The sequence below is a fragment of the Anolis carolinensis genome, chromosome 4 (assembly GCF_035594765.1).
Source record: "Anolis carolinensis isolate JA03-04 chromosome 4, rAnoCar3.1.pri, whole genome shotgun sequence".
Classification (NCBI taxonomy): domain Eukaryota; kingdom Metazoa; phylum Chordata; class Lepidosauria; order Squamata; family Dactyloidae; genus Anolis; species Anolis carolinensis.
This window is the reverse complement of record NC_085844.1, coordinates 104,621,037-104,648,738: the sequence shown is the minus strand read 5'-3', so window position 1 is coordinate 104,648,738 and position 27,702 is coordinate 104,621,037. Positions and strand designations below refer to the sequence as shown.

The 27,702-nt window shown below is 39.7% G+C and overlaps 1 protein-coding gene across 3 annotated transcripts in view; it reads left to right on the top strand.

Annotated features, from left to right (window-relative positions):
- The window catches only part of cdh18 (cadherin 18), an 854,880-nt gene that overhangs the window by 650,871 nt on the left and 176,307 nt on the right, over nt 1-27,702 (top strand). For all 3 annotated transcript variants that reach the window (XM_062977606.1, XM_008114216.3, XM_008114218.2), the window contains one exon: nt 11,429-11,723. In XM_062977606.1, the coding sequence (XP_062833676.1) occupies nt 11,429-11,723 (295 nt within the window). The remainder of the gene's footprint in view (nt 1-11,428; nt 11,724-27,702) is intronic.

The following is a 27,702-nucleotide window of genomic DNA, read 5'->3' as shown; positions in this document are numbered from 1 at the left end:
GTGAGGCCTCATCCTTGGTACTGCCTGCAACACTAAGTATTCCTTACTTAGTGTTTACCTTTTATTTTAACATATGAGCTGTAAAATCCTCCCCGTGTGGGGCATGCAATGCATTGAAGAGAAGGTTGGGAGGAAACATTATAGCCATGTACAAATATGTCAGGGGAAGTCATAGGGAGGAGGGAGCAAGCTTGTTTTCTGCTGCCCTGCAGACCAGGACGCGGAACAATGGCTTCAAACTACAGGAAATGAGATTCCACCTGAACATCAGGAAGAACTTCCTCACAGTGAGGGCTGTTCGGCAGTGGAACTCTCTGCCCCGGAGTGTGGTGGAGGCTCCTTCTTTGGAGGCTTTTAAGCAGAGGCTGGATGGCCATCTGTCCGGGGTGCTTTGAATGTGATTTCTTGCTTCTAGGCAGGGGGTTGGACTGGATGGCCCATAGGTCTCTTTGAACTCTACTATTCTATGATTCTATGATTCATTGCCATGCAACCCCATCCCCCTGGAGAATTTGTCTTCCTCAGAATATGAAGAAGGCTTACAGCAGCTGTGTTGTCCATCAGCAATTCAGCCTGATGAACAATTGAGTTCTTCTCCAGCTCAGCAAGGAGAGCTGGAGGAGAGACCTCCAAGAACCTCAACACATTGATGTTTTCCCCATGTTCTCTCTGTCCTCACACATGTATGAAATGGAGTCCTGCGGAGGCCATCCCATGATGCACAACCACTTTGGTGGTACTCTGGCTTGCCAGCGTGCTACAAGGGAGAGAATACACTCCTCTCAGGAGTTGGGTGTTACTCGACTCCTGCTCTCAGAAAGCAGTGAGGAAGCAAGAGAAAGTGAAAAGCAGATGGAAAAGGTCAAGGGATGGTTGGCAGATCCTTCCAGGACAGAACAGGATAAGATGTTTTCCCTACTCTTCCTGGTGCTTTCCCCTGCTTTCCTCCTGTCCATCTGATGAAGTCCTAAGTTCTTGTGAGTGGAGACTGACACAGACACTACAAAATGTTACTAGATGGCAACATCACTGCCATAAACTGTCTTCTTCTGAAGAAGCCAAACCCTTCTGATGTGGAACTCTTGTTAGGAAAATGTAATCAACTTTCAACACACAAGCATTAAAGCATAAGGTTCCTTCAATCCAGCTTGGGATACATACTCCTTCCACATTTAGTAATTTGGGGGCAGGAAATGTCTCTTTTTTCCACAGATATAAACACAGGAACACACATTTCATAGTGAACATTTCAAAACAATTTTTTTTACCTGCTATAAAGCCGCCTTGAGTCCCCTCTGGGGTAGAGAAAGGCGTGATAGAAATGAAGTAAATAAATACATAAATACATAAATAAAAATAAATAAATAAAATGTTATTGATAATCCTTTCTGGTCAGTAGCAACAATTAGATTCAGTGGTCAGGGCTTACAGTGGGGGGGGGAGTCCTATCATATTTAATATCAGAAATGAAAAAAATCTATTCAGGCTGAGCAGTTCATAGAAGACACATCAGGCCTCAGGCAACCCGATTAAATTTGCTTCATATGCCCTTTTAGTTTTTAAACCAGGGGTCCTCAAGCTTTTAAGGCAGAGGGTTGGTTCTTGGTCCCTCAGGCTGTTGGGGGATGGGGTTATAGTTTGAAAAAAAAAAACCTTGAATGAATTCCTATGCACTCTGCACATATCTTATTTGTAATGCAATAGAAAGAAAGAAACAACAATACAATATTTTAAATGAAGAACAGTTTTAACCAACATAAACTGGTTAAAACTGTTCTTCATTTGAAAAAAAATTAACATAAACTCTAGGAGCCTCCGGTGTCCTAGGGGATAAAAGCCTCGTGACTTGAAGGTTGGGTTGCTGACCTGAAAGCTGCCATGTTCGAATCCCACCCGGGGAGAGTGTGGATAAGCTCCCTCTATCAGCTCCAGCTCCATGCAGGGACATGAAAGAAGCCTCCCACAAGGATGATAAAACATCAAAAAAACATCCGGGCGTCCCCTGGGCAACGTCCTTGCAGACGGCCAATTCTCTCACTCCAGAAGCAACTCTGGTTGCTCCTGACACGAAAAAAACCCCAACATAAACTTAAGAGTGTCCAAACTTAAGAGCATTGTGAGTTAAGAGCTGTCACTTTGTGCCTCCTTGACACAACTTTGTCCCTCTACCATTGTGCCACAAGTTTGTGCTTCTACCATTTTAAAGTTGATCTTTTTATTATCCCATGTGAATGTGCATTTACACATTATTTGTTAGTTATAAATCTTCTTATTTAAAAACACATAACAAAAAGGGTGTGTTTCCAGGGGCTGGAAGGGATTAATAGCATTTCAATGAACTTCAGTGGGCAACACCACTTTGAGATAAGAGTGCTTTGAGTTAAGAACTCAGTCACGAAACCAATTGGACTCTTAAGTCACGCGAATTAGAATTGTTCTTTGGTCATTTCAGACCTAGGGCAACCCTAAGTCTAAACTTTAGGGCAGTGACTGATTAAATGAGCTTGAAGGAGCACACCTAGCTTGCAAACCTTAGTTTGGGTAACCCAAAGAGTTGGGAATCTTCCTACTTCTACCAGTCATTGAAAACTTCACTATTGGAGCAAAAGCATGATGGGTCTTGCATTAAAGAAGACAGGGATGAACAACTATGGCCAACCAGGGGCAGGATAGGCCCAGCACTCCCCCACTGTCAATCTTACTCAAAAAGGCCCCCAATCTATCTCTTTGTCTGTCTATCCATCTATCCCTCCCTCCATCCAATTAAATGCTGCCTTTCACCCAGTTACTATAGGTACAAATGATGGTTTACAAAATAAAGTAGTTTAAATCCCACATGTAAGACAGTATAACATTATTTTAGAAACATATACGTAAAAAAATAAATAAAGCACTGTCAAAGAAATAGAAGCCTCTCTGATAGAAAAAGGAGGAGAGAGAAGGAGAAAGCCAAGCCTCCTGCAGGACAAAATTTCAGAGGTGGGAGTAACCCCTGTGAAGGATACTCCCACTAGCTAAGAGAGTTTGTAAAAGCGGTGGGGTTGAGGAAAAGCCCTTCCACATATACAGAGTTTTTTTTCTTTCAAAATTATGAACCCAGTTTCAAAGCAGTACATTTCACAATGACAAGATGTTACACGTACACAAACATTTATGAACACAAACATTTTGCTATAACACACAATTTTCCTAGTGTGACTTTTCCTAAGGTGACTTGATATTTTGATAGTTTAGATCAGTATATAATATTCTACTCCTATCCAACAATCTACTGCCATCTATAACACATTTTTCAAATTTTGGAAGATTTGGTACCTTTTGAAAATGAACTCCACACATAGGGTATTAGGGGTCATGGCAAGCACTTTGAAATTATGTTTGGAAATGAACTGGTAGCCAGTGAAGCCATTTTAACAAGGGAGAACAAAGTTCCCTTTAACTGACCACAACATTCTGGTCACTATATTTTGGGGCTCCCAATGTTTCTGAATAGTTTCCAGTCCCACATAGAGTGCATCACTTAGAATGTAATCAAGGTATGTGTCACTGTAGCTAGATGTGAGCTCTCAAGAAATGGGCATAACTGTCACACTCATTTTAAGTGTGACAGTAGCGGTTCAACTATTAGGCGAACTAGGCGGTTGCCTAAGGCACCATGAGTCAGACGGGCGCAGCCTGCCTTCCTCCCCCTCCCTGGCTCCCCCGCTCTCTTTGCACCCTCCAACCTCCTCCCTCCCGGAATAGACGGAGGCGGCGGTTACAAAGCAGCAGAAGGAGAGGAAGACCGTGCCTGGGCCTCTCTTCTGGTACTCTGCCCACAGCACCCTCCGCAGCCTGGCCTGCCTCAGTGGCCTGGGTCCACCTCCGTGGCCCGGCCTGGGCCTACCTCTCGGCAGCAGGTAGGTGAAGAAGGGTCAAAGGAGGAGGAAGGAGAAGGTCTGGCATCACTTCGTGCTGCCCAGGAAGCTCCTCACCCCTCCCACTCCCTCCCTCGACTCCCTCCCTTTACCCCTCAGCCCACCCAGGCACCACTGAGCTTCCCAGGGCCAGCCCAAAGCTGCCGCCTCTCAAAGCCAGGGACTGGGGGGGAGGGAGTGGAGGGAGGGATTGAGAGAGGGTGAGGGGCTTCCTGGGTGGTGCTAGGTGCTGCCAGCCCCTCCTCCTTCCTTCTCCTCCAACCCTCATTCACCTACCTGTTGCCAACACCCCCCCCTCTCCTCAGAAGTGCCCGGGCCGGTGAGCTGTTGGGAGAGCACCATGGCTGACTGCGGCGAGGCTGGGGCTGCTCATCGGGGCGCCAGCATTTGAGCCGCTGCTGGTGTCCAACCAAGGCATGTGGGTGCCCTTCAGGAAGTGGGTTGCTCTTGCCCTCCATCTCCTCCCCTTCCTCCTCCTGCTCCTGCCCATCAGAGGGACGCATTTTTTCCCTTTATTGAAGTGGGTGGCTCTTTCCCTTTCTTTGCTGCAGGGCAAGCCATTCACTTTTTGAAGTCACCCAGACGCTCTTGTGTTGGTTGGTCTCGCAGGTAAGAAAGCAGCAACAATCTGGGGCCCTATATTCCTGTTCAATATTTGGTGCTAAATTCAAAAATATAGTAATTCCTACATAACATTACCATGTATTGAACTGCTTTTTCTGTTGATTTGTTGTAAAACATGATTTTTTGGTGCTTAATTTGTAAAATCATAAAGTAATTTGATGTTTAATAGGCTTTTCCTTCATCCCTCCTTATCATCCAACATTTCCGCTTATCCAACACTTTTATTTTTCAGTTATTGGTTTTTTTTTTTGGGGGGGGGGTGCCAAAATTCTGTTCACCTACACTTGAAGATTACCTAGGGCCGGCCCTGATTGTGCAGGTGCACTTTTGGTCATTGTCAGTACTTGGGCACCTGGGCTCAGAATTGAGTCCAGAAGAACATTCAAACTGCAAGCCTGAAATTTCAAGGGGAGGATGACACCATCCAGAGAGTCCTTGTTCTCTGACCTGCCTTTTGACTGACAAGAAGTACCTTTATCTTGCCCATATTACATTTAAACTTGTTTGGCTGCATCAGGCATTACTGACAACAGGCACTGGTTGAGTACAAAGATAACTTCCTTGGAATCAGATAGAAAACAGCTATAGAGTTGGATACTATCAGCATTCTGGTGGCACTGAATCCAAAAACTCCAGATGATCTCTCCCAAAGGTGTTAAAAAGCAAGGTGCTATTGTTGTGCCATCAGATGAGAAGATTCTGGCTTGGTCCCACCACAGAAGCTTCTTCTGCCACTATGGTGAGTATTTTGTTGCCCTTTCCTCCATTTGATGGGGGAAAGAGCAACATGGCCACCCTTTCACCCATATGATGGGGGCAGGGACAAGGTGTCAACAAGTCTTGTCCAGATCCCACCATGTGATTGTGGAAGGAGGGAGGGTGCACAGGGCACCACAAGGCTCCCCACATGCCTGTCCTTTTGCTAGTAAAATGGCATGGCCCCAGGGGCCATGTGAAGATGCCCCTTGTGTTAAAGAGCATCATTAAAATGAATAATGCCCAGTAAAGAGGTTTTCCCCAAAAAATACAGCTAGAATATTAATCAGTTATTTGAGGTGCACAGAAACTAGAAATTCTAGAAACTGCTTTAAAAAAACTTCCCAAACTGTTGTTTCTATTCTGCCAGTACAAGCCCAATAGAGCTTAATATTTACTTAGCTGTTCATCTATCTCAGATTTCCCCACGTCTGTCCCCATAGTTTTCTCCTACAAGGTTATAGTCCTAAATTTGTTTGCTGCTATTATTATTATCATTATTGTTATTATTATTATTATTATTATTATTATTATTATTATTATTTTATGACACAGCAAACAAGATAGATATGCTGGATTTCATATCACAAAATCACAAGTCGAACACTTTCCAAATTTCTAGGACTGTGTGATGTATTATTATTATTATTATTTTATTATGACACAGCAAACAAGATAGATATGCTGGATTTCATATCACAAAATCACAAGTCGAACACTTACCAAGTGTCTAGGACTATGTGATGTATTTTCGGATGATGCGCGCAGATCCCAGCAGGGTGGCCTTTTGCAGCTGGCAGATCATAATTTTGTCAATGTCTATTGTTTCCAAATGCTGGCTGAGATCTTTTGGCACGGCACCCAATGTGCCCATCACCACTGGGACCACCTGCACTGGTTTCTGCCAGAGTCTTTGAAGTTCAATCTTGAGGTCCTGATAGCGGCTGAGTTTTTCCTGTTGTTTTTCATCAATGCGACTGTCACCTGGGATGGCGACATCAATGATCCAAACCTTTTTCTTTTCCACAACTGTGATGTCTGGTGTGTTGTGTTCCAGAACTTTGTCAGTCTGGATTCGGAAGTCCCACAGTATCTTTGCATGCTCATTTTCCAATACTTTTGCAGGTTTGTGATCCCACCAGTTCTTTACTGCTGGCAGGTGGTACTTGAGGCATAAGTTCCAATGAATCATTTGGGCCACATAGTTGTGCCTCTGTTTGTAATCTGTCTGTGCAATTTTCTTACAGCAGCTGAGGATATGATCAATGGTTTAGTCGGTTTCCTTGCACAGTCTGCATTTTGGGTCATCAGCTGATTTTTCGATCTTGGCCTTGATTGCATTTGTTCTGATGGCTTGCTCCTAGGCTGCAATTATTATTTATACCCCACTATATCTTCCCTGACTCACAGCAGTTTAACATAAAAGCAATAAGCAATATACAAATATACGAACATTAAAACATGATTAAATATAAACAGTATTTTTTTAAATCCCAGTTAAAAGCATTAACCCAAATACAAAAATTAAAAACCACACCACCACCCCGAATTGATCTTAAAAACCTTCATTTTTCAAAGCTTGCCTGAATAAAAAGGTTTTAGCCTCCCACCAGAAGATCAACAGGTAGAGGGCCATTCTGGCTTCCCTGGGCAGGTGGTTCCAGGGTCAAGTGTCAGCCACCAAAACAGTCTGCTTTCCAACCATGCTTGAGATGAAGGTGGGACTGAGAGAAGGGCCTCTCGTTCTCAGGGCCTGGGCAGATTATACAAGGGGTTATGCTAGCACATAAATTCTGCTTAACACAGATAAATTCACTTATGAATAAAAACACATAGGATAATACTTTATCACATTTAAGAATCTGATTCTATCCACATTTACCCAATAGGAATTTCAAAATACTTCAGCTGAACTTATTTGCAAACATTTAATTATTTACTAATTTCTTTATGTAAGTATTAATGAGCTGACTTTGTAGACTGAATCTACTGGGGGTGAACATATTATATATATATTGTTATATACTTTTTAAAACATAAAATGAAAAAATAAAAATTCATTAAATATGTATTAAACATCCATTCAGCATAAAATATTTTCAAAAGCTACAGCAGTTAAAATGCTCTTGTACCTTGAACAAAGAGAAATGGCAATCTTTAACACCATTTCAGGTAAAACTAACAATTTTCATTCCATTGAGGAAAGGGGTACATCTGGTCAGATGGAAGATAGGTAATGTAGATTCAATCACATTTTACCCCTTCATAACTTGGACATACTCTTCGTTTCCGCCCAGAGCCTAAAGTCACAGGTTTCAGTGGGGCAGAATGTGTTTTACACATTTAAAACTAATATCCCAGATGTTTCATTTCCTGTAGATGTCAGATCAGGACACAGCAACATGTCTCAATTGTATCCAGTTTGGATTGCTATCTATCAGGATGTGATAGCCCAGCATTCATAACAACTGTACTCTCCACATCCTGCCAGAACAATTGGGGGGGGGGGGGGGGGAGAGATAATCTAAATGATAAGGACCATCTGGCCAGGGATGGGTTTTATGGCCAGCTCTGGTTTTTCATGCCTGGGAAAATGATCATATAACATATACCTGTGAATGTGGGGAAGGGGGAATGTAGGAGGCGGATGTACTCAGGGTTTGGTGGGAATACGTCAGTTAAAGCTTCATTTGCATCTTGTAAAGAAGGTCCTCAATAAAGCATTTCCACGGAGCTGCCTGTGTGAGCCTGTTTGAGTCTGATAGCTTTCAAGAGCTGACACTATGTGGGGCTGCTGTAGGAAACCGTTGAGAAATTTCATCTGGTTCAAATTTTTGTGGCTAGATAGCATTCAAGGGCAGGTTTGGGGGTCAAAATGAGGGATTTCAATATGATTTATGGATAAGTCAAGGCTTATTTCCAGAGAGGGAACAGCACCATCATTTTGGGGAGGCAGTTGCTACTGCTGGCCACCAATATTTCCCTGCTCAGTCATTCAAAAATATCAGAAACACCATCATCATGAAGAAAGTGAAGGAGGTCAATGATCTTTATCTTGGGATGGATTAAACCCTTGCCTCTTGCCACCCTGCTCAGAGAAAGAGATGGTTATTTTTTTAATCAGAGTTAAGGAACAGTACTCACCCAGGTTTTATGGGCTGAGTCTTTGACTAAAAATGTATGAGTATGTATGAGTATGAGTATATAGGGAGCATGAAACTCCCTTGTTTTCCCTTGTAAAACTACAACTCCAATAATTCTGTAACATTGATCCATGGAAATTAAAGTGGTGTCAAACTACATTACTTCTATTATGTGGATATATCCCTAGAGAAGGCCAATAAGCAAAACAGTAAAAAAAATTGAGAAAATATGCTCCCAAGTCTTTGTTTTCTGGAAAAAAACAAATCATAGAATGTTTTCTTTTATAACAAGGAATAAATATTTTAAGACAAAATGTTAAGACTTCCTCAAAATATTTCTAAATATGATGTCAAAGCAAGACATTTATATAAACTGTTTACATTATCTGATCATTACAATTTCTGATCTTGGTTTCCTTTTCCCATTTCTTTGTATGGAAATGAGTGTATTATATCTGCTTGACACTATGGAGAATAAATTGAGAGAAAATAATGTTCTCTGTTTTATTAATGTTGGTATTTTCTTTTGTTTTTTGTGCTGTTTTTTGTTTTTTTGTTTTTTTCCCCCTGCTTCTAAAACTAGTAAAAAAAAAAGATCAAGTTCTGGATTTCTTCATAATTTGGAATCTTGATGTTCCACTTATATCCTTTAAAAAAGAAGCCTGATTTCTAATTATACTTTGAACAAATCATGGATTTAATTTAGAATAAATTATGCTTTCATCCCAAACTACTTTACATATAGTGCATTTGTATTCCTAAAGTAACAAACTTGCTTCCAATCTGTGAAGGATGTTAACAATGCATTTTTAAATCCCCCTTCCCAAAAATATGTTGTGTGTTTAAAAAAAAACAACAAGTGTGCACCCTCCTATAGCTTCAAACCTTTTGGATTGCAGGAGCCAACACTAGGATAAGAGAGTCTAAAAGCAGACCCTGCAATGACCCTGTATACCAGGGATGATTTGGCATGACATATGCTGGATCAGCCTCAGGATATCACATCTGGAGAGAAAGGGATGGGATGATAAGTGCCATTTTGTGCCACTGGGCTGCCCAAGCTCAGGAAACATAACATGGCAGTGGAAACAATTGTGGCTTATTCTATCTTAAAACTGTCAGGGGATAGTCTAAATTGGTGTAACCTGTTTCCCCAGATCAGCTCTATACAGTAGGGGTCCTCAAACTTTTAAAGCAGAGGGCCGGTCCACTATCCTTCAGACTGTTGAGGGGCCAAATTATCATTTGAAAAAAAAATCCTATGCACACTGCACATATCTTATTTGTAGTGCAAAACAACAGCAATAACAATGAAAAACCAATACAATATTTAAAAATGAAAATAATTTTAACCAACATAAACCTATCAGGATTTCAATAGGAAGTGTGGGTCTGCTTCTGGCCAATGAGATAGTCAGGTTAATTAGGATTGTTGTTGTTGTTGTGTGTCTTCAAGTCATTTCAGACTTTGGGCAAGCCTAAGTCCAAAATTATTTATTTATTCATTTACTACATTTATTTACTACATTTATATCCCACCGTTCTCACTCTGAAGTGAACTCAGAGCAGCTGTATGTACATACAATATATTATATTATTAGCATAGCACAATATTAGCATTATATATTACTATATTGAATTATACCACTATACTGTAATATTATATAATATATAACATATAATTAATATTATTATATGGTATTATTATTAATATTATATTGTATAAAATGATAATATTATTATCAATATCATATGTATATACAATATATTATATAATTAAAACTGATATAAAATATTATATTATAAATGAGGGCGGGGGCCAGGTAAATGACCTTGGAGGGCCGCATCCGGCCCCCGGGCCTTAGTTTGGGGACCCCTGCTATACAGTGTTTGACCACCACAGATCTAATCTGGCATCCTTCCGCACTGAGTGTCAGTGTAAATGTCCCCTAAGTTAGTGGAGGAGCATCTCATGTGTCACCTATCCCTGTACAACTAATAGTGGAATAAGAAAATCTGAGGGAGCAACCTGTGATACACACTCTCCTGTCCTGGGACATTATCATACACAGCCCCTTCCCATGCTCACCCCCACCTCCCATTTCTAAACAGATCAAAAACAGCAAGAAAACAAAGTTCAATTCCCCCTTGCATCCATCATGCTTCATTAGTGAAGTGTTTAAAAAGTGTGAAAAAGTGGGGAGGAGAGGAGACAGGCAAAAAGATAATCTTTTGAGCTCTTGGTTCGAGTGGAAACGGATGAAAGCAGGGAAAAACACATGAGATGGGATCTGTCAAATTTGTTGTATTGAATTGCTTCAGTACATGGAGTAATGGGCATTCCCCTACCAAGTATTTACATTTCTCTCCCAAAATCCTAGGAATTTTATAAAATTAATTTAATCATTAGAAATACAGTACTGAAATTTCAAGGTATTCTCACTTTTTTCAATGTGTATCATGATGCCATCAGAAACTGACATGGTAGATCATTATTCCTATAATTTAATAAAAGCTGGAGTGTACTTACTGGAGATATTTTGTAGATAGTAGTAGAAACTATTGAATCGTAATGACTGGGAATTTGTGGGACAATTTCTTTCTCTGTGATCTACTCCTTCCCATGTCTCCCTCTTGAATGCTTAAAACAAGGGTGGGCACGTCTGGCAGGTGTGGGGACCTGTTTTTCCACTTCTTGTCCATCTCTCCCTTTAAACATGCTTTGTGGATCTTATTTGTTTGAACTTTTTAAAAATTTTCTTTCCACTTACCAGGCTAAGTATAACAATTCTCATTTTAAAGCAACCTGTCTTTTTAATAGCTAAATTAGCTAAGCCTTCATTATCAAGCGATTGTTTGGGTGAAAGCTCTCAGTATGTGTCATTATATATAGTGATAATAACGTAAAGATGTTTGTTTCCCACCATATTAATAAGTTTATACCATGGTCAAATATTATATTACATAATATATATCTATTTTTTACAGCTACACTCCAATTCTGACAAAGGTGATGGATCAGTCAAATACATCCTTACGGGTGAAGGCGCTGGGACTATCTTTATTATTGATGACACAACGGGGGACATCCATTCAACCAAAAGTCTAGACCGGGAAAAGAAGACACACTATGTACTGCATGCCCAGGCAATTGACAGACGGACAAACAAGCCTCTTGAGCCTGAATCGGAATTTATTATCAAAGTGCAAGATATCAATGACAACGCCCCCAAATTTACAGATGGGCCCTACATAGTTACAGTGCCAGAGATGTCTGATATGGGTAAGAATGAATGAAAAATTGTGTTTATATGCTGTTGATACAACAGATGTTGCTTTGTCATTTAGTAGGAAGTTCAGCTCACTTTCTTAAGACAACTTACATACTTTTATGCATCTTGGAATGACCTTTATATTCCAATTCTTCCATTTGCATTAGAAAAGTTACTGGGAAAGTGCTATATAAATTACTTACTTCCCTTAGACCTCAGATATTTCCAGAAACACAACCATTTTTTTCAAGGAAAGCTCTTCCTGCTACCATTCTTCCAAACTAGAAAAAAAAAGTCATTGGAGATTATTTTTGCTCTGCTGAATCTCAACTGTAATTTTTGATCTATGCCATCTCTGAATACATGTAAACTAGAGTAATAAGATTTGGAAAGACCTCCCAGGCCTTGTATAACAAATATCACAAAGAATAGACGGTACTGGGACATACTGAGCAAATGATGTATCTATCATAGTTTAAAAGTGCTATTCATGTTGGCTTAAAACAGTAGGGAACAATAAGTAGGTTACTGAAACCTATTTTTGACAAATGATTGGTCTTCCTGGAGTAAGTGTGGTGGTAAATTTTGAAGGGAATGGTATTCATCATATTAATCACACTCCAAGGAAAACTGAAAAATCCAAGTTGCTGTGCTGTTCTGCATCAACAAATCAAAGCCAGCACTTTTTCATACAGTATGTACTAGAAACAGGAGTTTTGTCAACTTAAATATTTTAATATGTTATTTAAAAGGAAGCAACTAAAATTGTTAGTAGTACAAAAGACGTAGCAGGAAACCATATTAAATTACTGAAAAAAACCTACTCATCCACCATTCTTGAGGGACAGTAGAGGAGGATAAAAGGAAGTCTTAAGAGGTGCAGCAGATGATAATAATGAAAAATAATCTGACATTCAGACCCTGTGAATCTTGGCCCAACACTTCTCTGCTCTGAATCTTCAGATATGAACCCATATGTGTTCGCAAGTAAAGTAGACTCATTAAATCATTTGTTGAATGATAGGTTCATATTTAGATATATCCCATTAATTTAATAGATCTACTCTTTTTAGGAATACCAATGGGATTCAAATTTCATATTGTCTGCAGTAGGGTGATTGTTCATTATGTCTTTCTATTTATTTCAAAATTAAGCTGCTGTCAAATCAAAGGGATATAATGTCAGTGTTGTGCTCCACTGAAGAATGTCAAAGCAAATTGATTTCTTGCTCTCTCACCAGTATTTTGATGTTCCAGAAGAAAAGAGGCTTACAAATAACTTTTTAGATAGGAGAGAGGTGAGGAGGAGTATGACTATGACGAATATTGCTCATGGGTCAGTGACAGCAGAAAATATCCAGAATCACTTTTTATTGGGCAGGAAGATAAAGAAATGAGAGACACTGTAAAATATAAAACTTGCATTGGGCTAGGAAATGACTGGGCTTGCTGTCTTTCCTGCAGGCATGTAGAATGGTAGAATTAAATTGCAGACTCTTATTTATCAGGTGAATGCACAAGCATTATCCAAACTGTGTGACAAATGAAGACAGAGAGGTGACACAGATGACTGTCTTGGGATAATCTTTCTCATTATAGGAGAGGTTGGGTTTTTTTCTCCACCATTGTTATATCCTCCAGTTAAATGGTGTGGATAATTTCCACACAATGGGACTGATATTTGGTAAAGTATATTGTAAAATAATAGTCTCTAGACATTTAGAATCTTGATGTGATAGCCATTCTAGTGCTAGGGAAAATTATTTTTGAACTAAAACTAAAAATCACACAGCCATAGTGGCTTAAGAAATATGACCTACAAAAGTAACCTGTCTCCAGCTCTTAACTTTGCAAGGGAGCAGGCAGACATGCTACACCACGATATTTATTAATTATCTAATATAAAGGAGAAATTCAGATAATACTCTTATATTTGAGGCGGCCTTATACTATCCAAGATCATTTATTCATTTAGTCCAGTGTTGTGGGAACTGTACCATTAAATGCTGAGTCTAATGTCAGGTCTCACAATTCTTCTCTATGCTATGTGAAGCATATTAGCTGGTTGTGTATGTATTGTACATATGGATCTATCTATCCATCCAACTTTTTATCCACTCTCCAGGCTAAATGGAGACACATTTTCAACCACTCAAAATATTTTAACAGCATCTTTTATACCTGTATCTATGAAATTCTATAGAACAGCATATAATTCCATAAATATAGAATTTAAGGAAGTGAATTTTAGTTGCTGCTTTGACTCATTAAATTCATTATATTTTCAGTGGGTAGTTTCTGGTACAGTAGAGTCCTGCTTATCCGACTTCTGCTTATCCAACACTTCATATTATCTGAGGCAAATGTCCTCCCTCGCTCACTCGCTCGCTCGCTCTCTCACTCACCCCACTGGGACCCAGTGCTGCCGGAACCCAGCTGGGTCAGTGAGTGAGGGATGGAGGGTGGGCGAGTGAAGGAAGGCAGCAAAGGCCCTCCCTCCCTCGCTCGCTTGTGCCTTCGCCAGGCCAGGACCCGGTGCTGCCGTGACCCAGCATGGTGAAGGAGCTGAGGGACGGAGGCGGGTGAACAAAGGAGGGTGGCAAAGGCCCTCCCTCACTCACTCGCTCACTCCTTCGCCAAGCCAGGCCCAAGTGCTGCCAGGATCCGGCATGGTGAAGGAGCTGAGGGATGGAGAAGGACGAGTGAAGGAGGGCGGCAAAGGCCCTACCTTGCTTGCTGGCTCTCTCACTTAATAATAATAATAATAATAATAATAATAATAATAATAATAATAATAATAATAATACGTTATTTATACCCCGCCACCATCTCCCCATGGGGACTCGAGGTGGCTCACATGGGGCAAAGCCCGAAACAGCATAAATGAGCAAACAGCAGCATAAATACAATTTACAATATACAAAAGATAAAATAGTAGTACAATAAAATAAGAATTTTACAACAGTTAATAAAAGCAATTAACCACCAGGTACAGTCCTGTCAACTACATCAGTGAAGGAACTACAGCAGCCATGCAAGAACAACATAACAAGTTAAAAATACACAGATGATGGGGACCTAATAAAATTCAGGATAGACTTATAAAGCCATCTGAGGCTGGTCATCCAGTGACTGTCTAACCAAAGGTCAACCGAAACATCCCAGTCTTCAGTTGCTTCTTGAAGTAGGCTAGAGAGGGAGCCAACCTAATCTCTCTGGGAAGGGAGTTCCAGAGTTGGAGGGCCACGGCCGAGGAGGCCCTCTCTCCCGTTCCCACCAAACGCAATTGTGACGAAGGCAGAAGTGAGAGGAGGGTCTCCCTGGAGGATCTTAGAGATCTTACTCACCCCGCCAGGTCCCAGTGCTGCCATTGCCGCTGCTGGGACTCAGCCTGGTAAGTGAGCGAGGGAGGGTGGGTGAGTGAGCGAGCACCCACCCTGTTATCCGTCAGTTTCGCTTATCCGTCATTCTGCCCGCCAGTTTATGATGGATAAGCAAGACTCTACTGTATTATTAAAATCAGAAGCTTACAATAAATGTGCTTTAAACCCTGATAAGTTTTTAAAGGGAAAATAAGTAGTGCTTAGGGACAAGGGGCAATTTACAGAAATGTTTTCTACTCAGCAGTCTTGTTAAACTATTTATCTCATTCATTATATTATTGAACTTGCAGTTGTCTTTAGAGCAGGGTGTCAAGGCTCCTGGTCTAAAGAAGACTGAAAATGAACTTGGCAGATAAGTAACAATAGCTGAGCTGGCAGGCAGGTAAGGTTGTAAACTGGCAAGCAAAGAAGCAATTGTCAGGAAGCAAGTAGGAGTAGTAGTGAAAGAAGAAACAACTGAGTCAGTGGGTGTTGACCCCTTCTGTTTCTCCTGATCTCCACAATTGGGAGCATTACCTTCTTGTTCTCTGCAATGAGAATCTTAAGCATGATAGAGTTACACTCTCATTAGGTACCCCACTTTGATGTTTCAGGGAATAGGCCCCTGGGTCTAGTTCTAGAAACCTGCCTTGATTTGAAACTGAAGATGTTTTATACAGAGACGCAAACAGTGGATTAATGGAAGATACCAATCACTAGTTTAAAACAGGGTGTCTTAAGTTGTGGGTCCCAATTTGGCAACAGTAAAAGGTTTCTGAATAGCACCTAGACATTTGCATGAATCTGTTAGCATAAACGTGCAGTGTTCATAGTCGACTCTGCAAGAAATGCTTCAGCTGTAAAAGAAAAATAATAAATTGTAAAATCAGCTTGTGTGTGTGTGTGTGTGTGTGTGTGTGTGTGTGTGTGTGTGTGTCAGGAGCGACTTGAGAAACTAGAAATGCTGATATATTATACAGGCCAACAACAACATTTTTTTTTCTTGGAGTTGGTTTTTTTTTTTACCTGATCCTGGAGTTATTTCAGATCGTGATTCAGGAAATTGCATTGGGTAGACAGCATCAGCTCTAGTTTCATGATTTTCTATGGGTGAGCAGATAGAGACTGGTAAATGGCATATATTCTATATCTCAAAAACTACAGCTAATAGGGGAGAACCGGTGCAATTTTTGAAATCAGCAGGTCAAAAATCCCTTGACACAGGGCTAACATTTGAATCACCAAAATGTATGTGGGTGAGTTTTATCAGTAAATGTTTAATTTGTATACCTCTTTTAAATATACATATATTCCTGGGATCATGTAAAACTTTATCAGGTGGAAAGGGGTTGCAAGCTGAAAAAATTTAAGAAGCTCTGATCTATAAATTAGGACATATAGAGACCACTGTAATTCAGAAATTAAGTAGCTAGTGTTTTCCATGTAAATAGAGCTGCAAATCTGTTCTAGGAATTAATTCAAACTTTGAAGGAGCTCTCCAAGATACTACACATGTTTTGGAATCAGAACAATGTATAGAAGCATTACATTTCAGGTTGAAATTTGGAGAAGATTATTTGCTTGATGGTTTGGGAACTACCAGCTACCACTGGACTCAAACATTTTTGGATTCTCTTCTTTCTTTGCTAACAACTTGCTATTAGGCCTTGTATTTTGGACATTTGCTGCCTATTTAATTAGGCAAATTGATTTTCCTGCCTCCTTTCATGGCAGAACTTTTATTCTTAACAGAAAAAAATGGCTAATGAATAGTGATGGGAGTCTTTTGTTTTATATTTGGAATGAATAATTTAGTGCTCTGTCTTCTAAATATCTGCATCTACTCAAAAGAAAGATAATTTCTCAAAGTATTTCTTTTAGAAGGAGGTTTTCTGGGAATGATGTTAGAGGATTCAGTATGTACCTGTCAATTCCTGGAAATAATGGAAATAATAGTAGAATTTGCAGATAGTATTGTGATTTAAGAGCTAGGTCTGCCATTATGCAGACTTGAGGCAGCAGACCATGATTAGATAATAAGGGACAGGTTATTATGTGGTTTATGGGCAGATCAGTGTGCTTTAGGTGAGCCTAAGTTCCACTGATGAAAGTGCACAACCCAGCTGACCTTTTCTCCCATTACTTCACCGTCTTAAAATAATATTTTTATTATCCCCAGTAGCTATTCTTGAAACAAAAAAAAATTCTGGGAACATATTAAGTAATTAATAGGAGCATGTTTTAAAGAAATGTGCAAATACAGCTGATGCATTTGTGAGAGAAAGACCAATTTTGTAATAGTTTCCAGAACGGTTCAAACACAGATATTATCATATATACTCGAGTATAAGCTGACCCGAATATAAGCCAAGGCACCTAATTTTATCACAAAACACTAGGATAACTATTGACTTGAGTATAAGCCGAGGGTGGGAAATGCAGCAACTACGGGTAAATTTCAAAATAAAAATAGATACCAATAAAATTTCATTGATTGAGGCATCAGTAGGTTAAATGTTTTTGAATATTTACCGTATTTTAAAGAAAAACAATAAACTAGCTTTATAAGTGGAAAAGTAGGGGCAACAAAAACAATATGGTATCAGCAATAACCTTATAACAACAACAACAACAACAACAACAACAACAACAACAACAACAAACTTCATTTGGATCCCACCCTATCTCCCCATGGGGACTCAGGCCAGCTTCCAACATAGTAACAGGCAAATATTCAATGCTTATATAAACAATGCAGAGCTAGATATAGATCTATAATTATAGATACTAATTTCACATATGCATTCCCCCCTGAAACGTTTGCAAATCCACCCCTCTCTCTATGTATGTGTGTGTGTGCATTTCCCCTACAATATTTTAAGCCACACACACACACACACACACACACACACACACACACACACATCTATCTAGACATGTCTATATATATTTGTGTGTTCATTTCCCCCTGTAATATTTCCAAGCCCTATATATAGGTAGGTAATAATATATTCATATCTATCCAGACATCTCTCTTTATATAGATATTTGCAGAGACTTGCAAACATATGACGGTAAATTCATATATAAAAATAACTTATATGTATGGCTACAGATGCACAGGTACATGGGTCTATATGTATAAAAGATTTTCAAACACCTGCAAATGTATGAGGAGAAAATTCATATATAAAATTAATGTATATAGATAGATATACACATATAAAGGTACTTAGAGGTTGCAAATGCTTGCAAAGGGTTAATGCCTATATAATCTGTAAGAGAGTTTAACAAATATTTCAGGGGAAAATGCTTTCATAAGATTAATGAATATATATTTTTCTTCTTCCTGACTTGCAAGGGTGTCTCTCTTTTCAAAACATTCCCTTGATTAAGAGCGAGGGAGGCTTTGCAAAAGAAAACACTGATAAGGGAGGAGAAAAGAGAAATAGACCACATATTGCAAGCAATAGCCTGCAGACTCCGTTGGCAGCCTTGACCCGATTATGGGGAGGCTTTTTCAGCTCGTAAATAAGGGCTGAAAAACTCGGCTTGTCTTCAAGTATATATGGTACATTTCTTCTCAGAAACTGTCAACAGATGAAGTTATCCTAGAATATAATTTTACATAAAGAATATCATGGTAGAGTTATTGATATTTTAAGGGGAAAAAACTTGATGTATTTTATTATATTTTTTGATTGAACTATGCATATATATAATTAGGGTCATAGATATGGTTGAAAACATTTCCATACCCCATTAAATTAAAGGACTTTGGTGACTCCATGCAACTTCCATTACATAGTCAGTACAGTTTTGGATGTGTCCCTACACAACCTTATTCTTCTAAGAAGAAAACTGAATTTTCAAAATGATTTGGGGGTACATCTGCAATGAAGAATCAGTACAGTTTGACACCACTTTAACTGCCATAGCTCAGTGCTATAAAATTCTGGTAGTTGTAGTTTTAGCCCTTTTTGTGAAATAGTGTTGGTGCTTTACCAAACCATAACTCCCAAGATTCTATAGCATTGAGCCATTGTAGTTTAAGTGATGCTGGATGGCATTGATTCAACTGTCTGCTACTGACTCTTTCATTTTTTCTTTGTTTTTAATATCCATGCCCTGTCTTCAAAAGCATTGTCTTTCAAATCAGGATACAGAATAAAACAAATAGTAATATCACCTTTTAAACAGGATCAAACATTTAATAATTGATTTTTGTAAGATGTATGAGGGTGCATCTACAATGTAGAATGAATGCAGTTTACACGACTTTAACGACTATGGGTAAATGATATGGAATTCTATGATTTGTAGTTTTAAAAGATTTTTAGTTTTTTTCTGCCAACGAGAGGATGCCTTACCAAATTACAGTCCACATAATTCCATTGCATTGAGCCACGGCAGTTAAAGTGGTGTCAAATTGCATTCACACTTCCCTCAAACAGACGATAATTCTTTCTCCCACCCTGGACTTTCCACAGATATATAAACCCCACTTGCTTAGTTTCCAGCAGACCTCACAACCTCTAAGAATGCCTGCCATAGATGTGGGCGAACGTCAGGAGAGAATACAGCCTGGAAAACTCACAGCAACCCAAACTGCAATTAATTCTACATTGTTAAATCAACCTAAGAACCAGCACAGGTTTAATAATAAAAATCCTCATGGAATTTATCTTCTATCGCCAGCTGTTTTTTAAGAGAAAAATTGAGGTATTTCTAACTCCAATGACATGTTCAGTGGATTGTGGATTGTATCACTGCCCCATGTTCATAGAAGTTCCCTAGGGTACAATCAAGTGTAAGTGTGTGAAATTAAACCTCCCCAAGCCATACAACACAATGTATAAAAGTAGATAAAATTATATTAAAATCAAATGAAAAATAAGAAAACCTTTCCTCCATGCAGCATAAGGTCTACCCTAACGGGAATGAATTTTAATATCCTCACAGTGGAAGAAATTTCCTTTAAAAGGGGCCAGTTTACCATTGATGAAATCAGGTTGTATCTGCTTTTCTGATTTATGCTTTTGCTAAAAATGACTTGGGACATCCTCTGTCCATCCTAAGTTTTTAGAGGATGTGGGACCCCCCAAAAAAAGGATCCTAATGCTATGAATTCTTGATCTTGTTGATTTTTTTTTCTCCGCGATCTTTAATTTGTAGTGCTCAAAAAATATAGATGACAAGCAGGGTTGGCTGAAGCAATACACGGGGGAAGCTTTTGCGGGTGGCACCTAATCCACTAGGGGCACCATTGAGGCACCTGGAAGGGAAGAGAGAGGAGGTGCCTGAATGACAGGCAGTCCCTGGCTGCCAGTTATTCAGGCGGCTCCGCCCCCTTCCTTTCCCAGCTGAGCACTTTGCAAGGCTATTCAATGCTAATCAAGATGGCCAATTGCAACATGAGGAATTGTGGGAGTTAGTGGAAATAATAACCATGAAAATGAACAAAATCTGGCTACCAGTGTTAAAAAATTCTAAAATCAGGACAGTAAATAAAGAAAAACACTCAGAGGAATTCCAGACATGTAACAATCAGGGCCAGCTAACACCTCCGAACCATTATACCCCCAGGCAGGAGGCAGCAAGGCTTTTTAATGGTAATCAAGCTGGCCAACTGCAACATTCACACTTGCCTCAAGCAGAAAAGGGCTCTCTCTCCCACCCTGGACATCATTCCACAGATATATAAACCCTCTTGCCTAGTTTCCAACAAAGCTCATAACCTCTGAGGATGCCTGCCATAGATGTGGGCAAAATGTCAGGAGGGAATGCTTCTGGAACATGGCCATACGGCCCAGAAAACTCACAGCAACTGTGATTCCAGCCATGAGAACCTTCAACAACACATTCTTGAAAGAGTTTGTTGCCTGGCCTCCGCAGCAGTTTCAAGCTAGTTTTGAACTGCATTAAATGATCAATGCAGAAGGGGCCATAGTCTTACTCTTCTTCTGTGGGAGATGGGGGTCTCGGAGGGAAAGGGGGGAAACTTTTAAGCCTGGCTCCCCTCCCCCTCCACTCGCCTCCCCCACCCCTCTCGCCCTTACCATCTTGAAGGTGATCGTTCAAACCAATGACATCCAATCAGGGGTGGCAGGGGAGGTCAGGTATGGTGCGGAAAGCCCAGCAGCAGCAGAACAAGGCAGAAAGGCATCTGGAGACGCCAATTGAGGGAGTGGTGGGAGTTTACTTCTACCCCGTTTTGCTTTGGAAGAAAGCGATGGGATTCCCCCAGACAGGAAGCAACCAGGCTTTGAAGCTGCAAGGCTATTAGTGCTAATCAAGGAGGCCAATTGCAACATTCACACCTGCCTCAGGCAGACAAGAGTCTTTTCTCCTATCCTGTTCCACAGATATATAAACCCCACTTGCCTAGTTTCCAACAGATCTCACTACCTCTGAGGATGCCTGCTATAGATGTGGGTGAAACGTCTGGAGAGAATGCTTCTGGAACATGGCCATTCAGCCTGAAAAACTCACAACAACCCACTCAAGTCTTATATACAATGGTGTAGAAAATGTGCATCCATTATTTAAAACAACAAAAAGAAATGTGTACTTTTCGGATTTGAAAAAAATACATGGTCAAGCCATGAAGGCTTGTATCCATGGGTGCAGGATCTGTGGACACTGGGAGAGAGACTGATGCGTTCCCGGCACTCCAAACTAAAGCTCCCATCATGCACAGCGCTCTCCTAGTGTTCTACTTCCTCTCTGTTGGAGATGCTGACTGTGTGGATAGAAGGCTGCTGCTGTCTTCAATAACAATTTCAAAGCAGGGCTTTTCAAGTTGTAAGTGGTGGTAGAAGAGCCCTTCTGTTAGTCCTTTCTGTTGTTCTGGGTCTCAAACTTTTTCCAGTCCATATTTGATATAACAAATATGTGACCAGTGACCAGTAAGAGAAGAAACCAAAACTAGGAGGAGCCATTATGCAGTTCCCAGATGTTACCAGGTGAAACATTCAGTGTTCTTCACAATTGTAATTTCAGCCCAACAACATCTGGGGAGTCACACCATTCCCACCAATGATTGAAGCCCCATTTCACTGCTATAAAATCAACCAGTTCAGGTGATGCAGTTAAAAATGGAAAGGTGTGATATATTCGTAACATGAATAATTAGGATATTATTATCATTTTGATATTATTATTATATTTTTATTTTCTTGATACTATTATTATATTTTCAATATTAGTTTCTCTTCTTAAGAAGGAGGCGTAACGAGGTTCCTTCTTTGGAGGCTTTTAAGCAGAGGCTGGATGGCCCTCTGTCGGGGGTGCTTTGAATGTGATTTTCTTGCTTCTTGGCAGAAAGGGGTTGGACTGGATGGCCACACTGTGATTCTTAAAATGCTCCAAAGCAGACCTTAAGCATTAAAATAGCAACCAATTTATAAAATGCAGCTAAAAACTGGAAGATGTGCTATATTGATAACATTTATCCTTACTACTGATAATAATTTCCCAATAATAATTAAATAAGAACATCCAAATAATAATAATATCCAAATAATATGTTATTAGTATAATTGTTAGGATATTATTATAATATTATATTTTATTTTTGATATTATATTTATTTTGGAGCCCCCAATGGTGTAGTGGGTTAAACCACTGAGCTGTTGAAGTTGCTGATCGAAACGTCGGTGGTTTGAATCCGGGGAGCGGAATGAGGTCCCATTGTTAGCCCTAGCTCCTGCCAATCTAGCAGTTCGAATTCATGCAAATGTGAGTAGATCAATAGGTACCACTCCAGCAGGAAGGTAACGATGATCCATGTAGTCAAGCTGGTCACATGGCCTTGGAATTGTCTACGGACAATGCTGGCTCTTCAGCTTAGAAATGGAGATGAGCACCAACCCTCCAGAGTCGGACACGACTAGACTTAATATCAGGGGGAAACCTTTTCCTTTTATGTATATTTATTTATACTGTATATCCCCCTTTCCCCTTGAAAAATGCTCCAAACCAGACCATAAACATTAAATAGCAACAATTTAGAAAATGCTGTTAAAAACTAGAAGTTGTGCTATATTGATTATATTATTAGCATTATTGTTACAATAGTATATATTATTTTAAATATTATTATTAATTTATACTGTATACCACTTTTTACCTCTTAAAATACTCCAAAGCAGACTATAAGCATTAAAATAGAATTAAACCTACAAAGGAATCATTAAAACAAATTTTAAAGACATGAAACATTACACAACACAGATTAATGGTCAAGACACACAAGTGCAAAAAAGAGATTTATTTTTATTTCATTAATACACATATCTATTAGGCATGGGTGACTAAATCGGAATCATCGTTAATGATAATAGATTCGTTAATCGTAATACATGCGAACGGGGTTTCCGAGGTGGTTTGGCGCTTCAAATTTAACCTTCCAATTTGAAGTATTGCCGCCCATGCCTTGGAATACTTTCGGATAACCTTTGGAGATATGAGAAAGTATTTTAATTCAACCACAGAAGATAAATCCCCCTGGTTGGTTTCTATGGGACTCTTAAACCCATTGCTATCCAGGAGAGAAATCCCCCTTCCCTAGTTGCAGGCTGCTTCTTTGCCTCTGCAGGATCTCCCTTGCAAAACATTTCCTCTTCCCCATCACAGCCTTCCCCTCCTGCCTTTGCTTTAAGTGAGGAGAAGCTTTAAGTGAGGAAAGCGGCAAAAGGAGAGGGATCAATCCCAATCCATGATCCAGATCACTTCACTCCAGTTTTGTGCTGGCAAAACCCCAAACGAGACCTCTAAACCTCCAACCTGGTAGGTGTGTGACTTTCCACTTCAGAGGGAGAAGAAAATTGGAAATGGGCAGAGAAAGCAAACAATCACCCAACATGGCCAACTGTGAAATACTGGCAGGCTTTGTGGGTGATTGGCCTTGGCATCAGAGAGTTATAGTTCACCCGTATTTGAGAACACTGAACCTAGCAAGTGACGGATCTGGACCAAGCTTGGCACACAGACCCAGCATGGCCAGCTGTGAATCCTGGGGGAGTTTTGGGAGGGTTGACCCAAGACTTTTGAGAATTGTAGTTCACCCACATCCTTATGCATTTTCTCTTGGGAGCATTCATAAAAAACAAAAGACTGAGGTTTTATCCTAAGACATAGTGTAATATCGGAAGATACCCACTCCTGATCGCTCTCCTTCCTGGTAAGAAGTGGGCTAAACCCCATCAGAAGAAACCCACTCTTGAATATTTTCTCTCCTTACTAGCAGTGGGCCATTTTAAGACAGCATGATGTAGTGTAGTGGTTTGAGAGTTGGACTACAATTGTGGCTTGATTCCTCACTCAGCCATGGAAATCCACTGGGTGATCTTGGGCAAGTCATGCACTCTCAGCCCCAGAAAACCCAATGAAACAGGAAATAATACTTTCAAACCAGGAACAGATTTCTGTAATTATTAAAAAATGGTTTATTATAAGATATGAAAATTCACCAAAAATCAGAGGATAAGGGAAACGTTCTGATGGTGAGCTTATGTTGAGCTAGCAGTGGTAAATGTGTTCTACCACTGTACCAAGTCTGATCAGGATAGCTCAAAAAATGAGGGCGGGAGAGTCCTCTAAATTTCCACCCAGTGCTGTTTTTCACCATTGTCCATGCGTGTCTGCCATTAACGAGGTAATTAGGAATATTACAAATTTTCATAAAGTTTTGAATTTTTTTTCTTCAAAATTCAGAAATGACTTTAGAAACGAAGCGCCAGCACCCCCTACTTTCGAAGCGAGTTTTGAACCATTTTTAATGGATCTCACATGCCTAATATCTATATCTACCAACTTTATTATTCTGTTCTCAATACAACAAATTGAGTGATTCCTCTTCAACAAGAATCTTTGCTATTTATCTTCATGGCTCTCTTCTTCCACTCTCACTGCATTTGGGGGGACATCAAAATATTGTTTACTTACACTTGAAAATTATCTAGGATCAGCCCTGATTACAAGAAACAAAAATTTAAGACTTTGTTTATATCTGCAGTTCCAAACTTTTGGTCCTCCAGGTTGTTTTGGACTTCAGCTCCCAGAATTCTGGGATTTCTGGGAGTTGAAGTTCAAAACACCTGTAGGCCAAAGGTTGGGAACCACTGGTTTATATATATATCAGTATGCAGATTATGTTTTTTATGAAATGCTTACACTGCAAATAGTATTTGTAAAAAACAAATCCCCTATTCTAAAGAACTAAAATGTTCTATTTTAATACTTGAAGGATAGGAATAAAAACTTTTATATCATTTGCACACCCGAAGGAAGAATTGTTAGATTTTCTTGGGAGGAGACTCTCTTAGCAGCTGAACCACCACAAAGAAATCCCTGTTACTCACCTATCTGATCTGCAGTGATAGATGTAAAAAAAAAAGAAAAGAAAAGGGAAGGTTGTCAACTTCTTTAGAAAGCCGAAATGCATGATTGGAGAAGTATGTTTATTTGGGTTGAGCCACAAGTTGCTCATGGTTCTTTGGAGCTCTAAACCAGGGCTTCTTAAACTTTTTTTTACTTGCACCCCTTTCCACCTGAGAAATTTTTATATGACCTCAGGCGTATAGATATATAAAATACCAATCAAACACTGATAATAAATCATAAAATGGCTTTGAAAACAATTTTTGGTATACATTTAATTTTACCATTTATTAAGTTGAAAGCAAATTTGCTTACTAATGAGATGGATGTGCTTAAGAATTAAATTGTGGCTGAATATTTGAGTCTGCAGAACACAGAGCATCTTCAACATTGCATGCTTGGTTTGCAGTTTCATGTGGAAGCTGAAGCATTTGCTGCATGTAGTTGCTAAAAGATCAGTGTAAATGTCAAAAACAGCCACTAGGTGGCAAGCTATACAAATTTTTCACAACCCCAAATTCAGATAGAGAACCCCAAATGAAGTTGCAGTCCACAGTTTAAGATGTTGTGCTCTAAACTATCTAAACTATCAGTTTCAGAATTTTTTCTCTAATTATCACGTGTATGAAACTGGAACATGTGAAAACTGGGCTTTGTGTGGCCAAGTAACATCATTGTGTAGTCAGGATGCCAAATATTATAAATGAGGGAGAGAAACAAGCACGGGTAGATTGCAGCAGCTACTTTTACTTCAGTCTCTCTGGATGTACAAAATTCTTCTCTCTCCCTTCCCCTCCTCCTGTTTCAGTTAATTGAGTGCAAACTACTTTTGCACTTTGGGCACATTTTGAAGCAGCGTAAGCAAGGAACAATGGGAAGTGTGTGTGTGGGCTGAGAAGAGTAATACTGGGACATTTTCAAAGCAGCTGCAAACATAAAATGACAGAGGATTAATCAGGACTGTCCCAGCTGAATCAGGGCAGCTGGATCATATTTTGTTCATATTAATAAGAATCTCTAATCGTCTCACCTGTTTCGTAAAGTAAGGTATCAACATGAATGTCAAGAGAGGAGAAGTGACTAAATGGGTGATTCCTTCACACTGCATGTATGAAAGTCTGCTAACACAGAAGTGGAAAAATAGGTGGAGGAAAATGAAAAGAATAGAGTACCTGGATCTCCATTCTGCAAGATGTTGCTTCTCCCAAGGCTTTCCCTTATTATTATTTTTATTTCACATTGGTTGGTTCTTTGTAAGACAAGAGCTTAACTTCCAACTTTCTGAACATCTCTACTTCTTAAGGAAACCTTATGAAAAATTGCCAGTTCCTCTTCAATGCTATCCTTCTTTTTGAATAAATTCCAGCCTTTTAATTTCAGTCACGAGGATTTTCACTATCTTTTCAGCTTGCCATTATCTGCTTAGTAAGGAAGTTGTTAAAGGGCACATCAATGTCATTCTCAAAATCAGGAGCTTGTAACATAACCACTTCTCTCTCCATTTACTGGCAGTGGGTCACATTTTTTTTTCCTTGCAGTAGTGCTCCAAAATTGCTCTCTGCATTTTTTTTCAATGATGAAACCAGTATGAATGTTGGCTACAGTGTGATCATGATCGCCTTATAAGTGTACAATTATATGTTAGCATTGAACAATATTGTGCAGTTTGTTGCATGATCCAGTCATATGGATCCCAAAAAATTGTCCCACCTGAAGCCTTAAAGGCAGAGCCTGAGGCACCGGGGGGGGGGGAATTTGGGCCCCCAAATGAAGGGAGACATCTGGACCCATGAGAAGAGGCTGGCTTGAAGCCTCCTTCTCTCAACATGTGGCAAGGGGCAGCAGCTTCCTATATATTGGTGGCTGTCACTTTCTTACAATGTGACCCACTCACCCCCTGGTCAGTTTGGTTTTTATGCTGGTTGCATCAGAGCCAGGTAGTATTTTTTTTTCTTCCCAAGGAATTTTCTAGTTTTTTTTTCCCCATACCTTCCCAATACTGTCTCTGTTGGGTTGTGGTAATTGGCATTTGGTGCTATCACTTAAATCATTGGTCACTTGCATGTAAAAATTATGGAGTCAGTTAGCACCATAGCACCTCCTTTGTGGGTGCAGAGTAAGCTTCTGGAATAGCCTCTCTGGGTTCTGTGGTTTGGGTTGCTAGGAAGGGGGCTCCCCTTGGCACCAGAATGGGAGTTTCTTACTCTTGACAAAATATATGGTTTGGAAGGGAGTGTCCCTAGAA